General features: G+C 39.7%; 2 protein-coding genes across 4 annotated transcripts; one reads left to right on the top strand and one right to left on the bottom strand.

The window, feature by feature from the left end:
- Positions 1-509: 509 nt before the first annotated feature.
- Positions 510-1156, bottom strand: LOC111786282 (cytochrome P450 94A1-like; the record flags this gene model as incomplete). The annotated part of the gene is made up of 1 exon (XM_023666594.1): positions 510-1156. A coding segment is annotated over exon 1 (647 nt), but the record flags the coding sequence as incomplete, so codon positions are not given.
- Positions 1157-2117: 961 nt separating this feature from the next.
- Positions 2118-4525, top strand: LOC111786283 (WAT1-related protein At5g07050-like). 3 transcript variants are annotated; one of them, XM_023666595.1, is made up of 6 exons: positions 2118-2336; positions 2533-2595; positions 2670-2786; positions 2904-3330; positions 3974-4125; positions 4211-4525. In XM_023666595.1, exons 1-6 carry the CDS (start codon positions 2134-2136, stop codon positions 4335-4337), a joined length of 1089 nt encoding a protein of 362 aa, XP_023522363.1. In that variant the 5' UTR covers positions 2118-2133; the 3' UTR covers positions 4338-4525. The 3 variants fall into 3 exon arrangements, with proteins under 3 accessions (XP_023522363.1, XP_023522364.1, XP_023522365.1); XM_023666596.1 differs by lacking the exon at positions 2533-2595; XM_023666597.1 differs by lacking the exon at positions 3974-4125.
- Positions 4526-5240: the final 715 nt, after the last annotated feature.

Genomic DNA, 5240 nt, shown 5'->3' with positions numbered 1-5240 from the left:
GGAATTGCATACCTAAATCTGTTCAAATTAAGAACAAAATGTTACGACTCTCCACAATGGTATGATATTGTCCACTTTGAATAAGCTCTAATGACTCTGCCTTCGGTTTCCCCAAACAGACTCATAACAATGTAGATATATTCTTTACTTGTAAACCCACGATCATTCCTAAAGTAGCTAATGTAGGACTCCCTCCCAACAATCCTCCCAACAATCTTCCTACACTCTAGCCTCCCCAAACGCCTATGAAGCCCTCAAACAGCCTCCCGGCTCGACTCCTTCGCTAGAGCCCTTGAACAAAGTACACTTTTTATCAGACACTGATCATAAGTTTATAAACAAGGAATACACATCTACCGGTATAAGGCGTCGTACATAAGCCAAAACAAAGTCAGAGAGCTTATACTCAAAGTGGATTATATCTTCGTGTTTAGTAGCACGAAATGGGTATGGTTTTTTTTTTATTAAAAATGCAGATCGGAGAGAAAAAAAAAAAAAAAAAACAGAACCTGCCGGAAATTAGAGTGGCGGCGGTCTCAAAAGCGAGCATGAACTCGGTGGCGGAAGTTGCATCGCCGCCGAGACAACCAGGGTCGAAATTGAACGATAATTTACAGACATTATCAAACGCAAATCGTTCAAAAACGTCTTGAAAATCCAAAATCTGCTCTGTTTCAGAAGCCTTTTCCAACAGAGGAATCAGCTTCGTTTGAATCTCAATTACAACATTTTCCGTGACGAAATTTCTCAGCGATTTGGTGCTGAATTCATAACTCGCCATTTTCCGTTGAATCCTCCAAATTTCGCCGTCGGAGTTGAAAATTCCAGACCCCAAAAAATCCTCCATAAGCGAAACCAATCGTTCCCCTTTCGAGTAGTTCTCAAACTGGGTCTTCAGTATATGCTCCACCACATCTGGGTTTCCCGTCATGACGCCGGTGATACCCCCTGGCCGGCGGAATACCGCCGTGTTGTTCCGACTGTTGCGGAGGACCTCCGTCGTCCAGTCCAGAAAACGGTGCCGGTTCAATAAGAACAGCGGCAGAACTCCGACAACAGGGTAGAGTCTAAAACCTTCATGGCTTCGTGATTTTCGAAGGTAAAAGAAAACAGAGAAAAAAGTGATGAACAAAATAGTCCCAACACAGACCTCCATCGGTGAATTAGTTCTCTCAGTAATATCTCAACTTTACTTTTTACTTTTTTACTTTTTTTTTTTTTTATAGTAGTTGAGTTATGCTTAAATTGATTAAATATTTATGTAAAATATTTACTGGTTAACCTCAATAAATATAATAAAAATTAATTAAATTGATTAAAATACAGTTAGGTTTATTAATAAAAATTAATTTACTGGTTAACTTCAATAAATATAAATAAAACTAATTAATTATAATTACGAACAATTAAATTATTGAAAAAAAATAAATTTACCTTTAAATTTAAAATCTTCACATTTAAAACTCTATTTTTATTATTATTTTTTTCTGAGCTGTGTTTCAGTTTCAAACTCTTACCGGAGGCTGTAGCGATGAATTTTTTTGTAACGGACGAAAGTTACTTGGAGGTAGAAGACCTATGTGTCGTGAACTTCTTTTTTCCAGAAAAGAAGTAATGACGATGTTTGGGGAATAGGGATCGGGTAACTCTGTGTCAGCAATTATGGTTATATAGAGGATGCAAGCGTTATTCGAGCACTCTTTTTGGTTAGGACCCTGGACTATTCTTCTGGAACTCTGTAAAAGACAAAGAGAAAGGAAAGACTCTCGATTCATGAGACTGAACTCCGAAACCTGAACCTGAACCTCTATTACCATTAGTTATTGTGAGTTATTCCTTCACGAACTGTAAACAAACAAAGACTCAACTCAAGCAAGATGAATTCGATAGATTGAACTCGGTAAAGCTATTTTACGATCTCTTCTCTGTTCTTTCTCCTGAACCTAAACCTCTATTCCCTTCCCTGATTGAACGAGGTAAACTTCAATTCCATTGCCGTCTAACGGTAAACGATGGATACCTGTGCGTATGGGCCCGTACCTTAGGTTGAAGCCCAATTCATAATAACTTATAAACACAGTCATAAGCTGTTCTAAGCTGTTGATTCCTCTCTTCCCTTTAACCATAATAAGCATGGGATACTCACAATCCCTTGGCTGCTTCTTTCAAAATGCAATGCCTTACATCGTTGTCATCTCCCTCACATTTGGCTACGCCGGAATGAATATCATCTCCACCGTCTCCCTCGCCCGCGGTATGAGCCACTACGTCCTCGTCGTCTACCGCCACGCCTTTGCCACCGCTGTCATGGCACCCTTTGCTCTTTTCTTCGAAAGGTGCGTAGAAGAGTCAGTACTACCCTAGAAAAGAGAGGAAAGTTCGTAGCTTTCGTATACTCTTCAGTTATCACGTCTTACGATAAACAAATCCCTTCATATTTCTATAATCATACGATTATTTTTATTTTCAACATTAACCCATTTCACGTTTTGTTGAGTTTTCTTGATATCTCGTTACTAATTTTACTTTCAGGAATGTAAGACCTAAGATTACATTTAAGATTTTCGTTCAGTTATTCGTTTTAGCTCTTCTCGGGTTAGTATCAAACTTGCTGGGAACCGTAATTAAGTCCTTTCAAGTAGCTAAAAATTTTCTCTCGATCTCAACAGGCCAGTTATCGATCAGAACTTCTACTATTTAGGGCTGAAAATGACATCTCCAACTTTCTCGTGTGCTATAGGCAACATGCTTCCTTCAATGACGTTCATCATGGCAGTGCTTTGCAGGTATGTTAAGCTTTGGTTAACGTGTTCTCCGATCGAATAAATAATCAAAAGTACGAAGAATATGAATAAATGCAAGTATTATATTCGAAATGTCAACTAATTCGGTCAACCCATCAGAATGGAAAAGTTGGATTTGAAGAACGTGAGATGCCAAGCCAAGGTGTTAGGAACAATAGTGACGGTGGTGGGAGCCATGTTGATGACATTTTATAAAGGAAGTGTCATCAACTTTTTCTGGACCGGGCATGGCCGCCACACAAACACACCACCCACGGCGGCGGCGGCGGCGGCGGCGGCCAACCCCCACAACGACGGAAAGTTCATCAAAGGCTCCATCTTGCTCATCATCGCCACTCTAGCTTGGGCTGCCTTCTTCATTCTCCAAGCCATAACCATGAGAAAATACACAGCCCATCTTTCTCTCACCACCATGGTTTGCTTTTTAGGAACCCTTCAAGCCATTGTCGTCACCCTCGCCATGGACCACCCCCGCCACTCCTGGTCCATCGGCTGGGATATGAACCTCTTGGCCGCCGCTTATGGGGTAAGAAAAACTAAGAATGTTAGCGTAATTCACCATTTTGTAACGACCCAGATCCACAACATAGTAGATATTATCCTCTTTGGGCTTTCCCTTTCAGGCTTACCCTCAAGGTTTAAAACGCGTCTACCAGGTGGAAACCCTTATAAGGGTGATTTGTTCTCCTCCGTGGGACATCACAATCCACCCCCCTTCAGGGCCCAGCGTCTCTCTGGGCACTCTTTCCTTCCTCCAATCGATGTGGGACCACCCCCAAATCCACCTCTCTTTGGGGTCCAGCGTTCTTACTGGCACACCGCCTTGTGTCTACCCCCTACGGGGAACAGCGAGAAAGCTGGCACATCGTCCGGTGACTGGCTCTGATACCATTTGTAACGACCAGATCCACTGCTAGCAGATATTGTCCTCTTTGGGCTTTCCCTTTCATGCTTGCGTAAAAATTCTCTGTTTATAATCAAATAAATTATAAGAATAACTATAATTTAGTACTAAATGCACACCTACCTACGAAGTATTGTTATGAATCACGAATCTCTATAATGGTATGATAGTGTCCATACTTTGACCATAAGCTCTTCTGGCCCAAAAAATCCCGTACCCATAAAAGTAGTGTTCTTTACTTATAAACTCACGATGAAACCCGCAGGGGATCGTGAGCTCGGGATTGGCATATTATCTTCAAGGTTTGGTGATGAAAAGAAAAGGGCCAGTTTTTGTTACAGCTTTTGGGCCTCTAGTGATAGTGATTGTGGGCTTCATGGGCTCTCTCATCTTGGGTGAAAAGGTTTATGTTGGAGGGTAACTGCTCATCAATTCTCTTTTGGAGGGTAACCGAGCCGAGTCCTTTAGAACACAACGCTCTTATTTTGTATTGATTTTGTAGGATAATTGGTGCACTGCTGATTGGCGTAGGGCTGTACTCTGTTTTGTGGGGTAAATGCAACGACGTTGAAGACGCTGCTGAAGCGGTCAAACGTGAAGAATTGCCCGTCATAAACCAACCCATTTAAGCAACTTTCGATACGAAATAAGGTGTCTTAATCATGTCATAAACATATTTGACTGAATCATAGGTTATTTTAAGGTTTATTTTCAAGGCTAATGTCAAGGTCATCCAGTATCATCGACCCAAATCTCGAATCTTAGATATAGGTTGTTACATATATGTTATGTGTTGCAAAAGATCAAAATATCGAGCCACGAGCCTAGTATTAAATTATTAATTAATATTTGATATTAAGATATGAGATTGTGGGCGCACACAATCTATGATGTTTCTCCAACCACATTATCATGATCATATCATTCAACCCATCTACCTACCTCTCCAATACCATGTTCGAGATTTGCGCTGTTTTTTTTTTAGTTTAACGATCGGTTTCGAACTGATTCTAACAATTTAATATTGATTGAATAATTGAATTTATCCCTTAAACGTGTTTTTTCAGATAATCAAACTTGATTTTGAAGGATTAATAACATGTTTTGGAATAATTTTCGGGATGATAGAAGTGATTTTGATCATTTTGAATGATCTGTCTCGAACATGTCACAAGTGTATTTTATGAAGTTTCGATATTTATACCGTTACTCTCGAAATTTTGAAACGTGTGTGAAGGACGGGGAGTGAGAGGAGTCGATAGACATAGTATGACGTTTTTACTTTAAAAAACTGATTAAATTATTCCATAGAAAATTTAATAGAGAAATTCTAAAATTAAATTAAACATATATACTTAAAATGGGCAAAAATATTAAATATATATATATATATTTTGGTAAGAATTTAATGAAATTGGAAAATGATGTGTCGAAATATGAGTGGTGGAAGAAGAGACAACAAATGATGCGGGGAGCAGAGAATAAAAGCTCTTCATCAACAACCACACATCTCACCAACCTCCACCGGCTTC

The sequence above is a fragment of the Cucurbita pepo genome, unplaced genomic scaffold, assembly GCF_002806865.2.
Source record: "Cucurbita pepo subsp. pepo cultivar mu-cu-16 unplaced genomic scaffold, ASM280686v2 Cp4.1_scaffold001288, whole genome shotgun sequence".
NCBI classification, from domain to species: domain Eukaryota; kingdom Viridiplantae; phylum Streptophyta; class Magnoliopsida; order Cucurbitales; family Cucurbitaceae; genus Cucurbita; species Cucurbita pepo.
The sequence above is the reverse complement of the archived record's forward strand: the minus strand, read 5'-3'. Positions and strand labels throughout refer to the sequence as shown.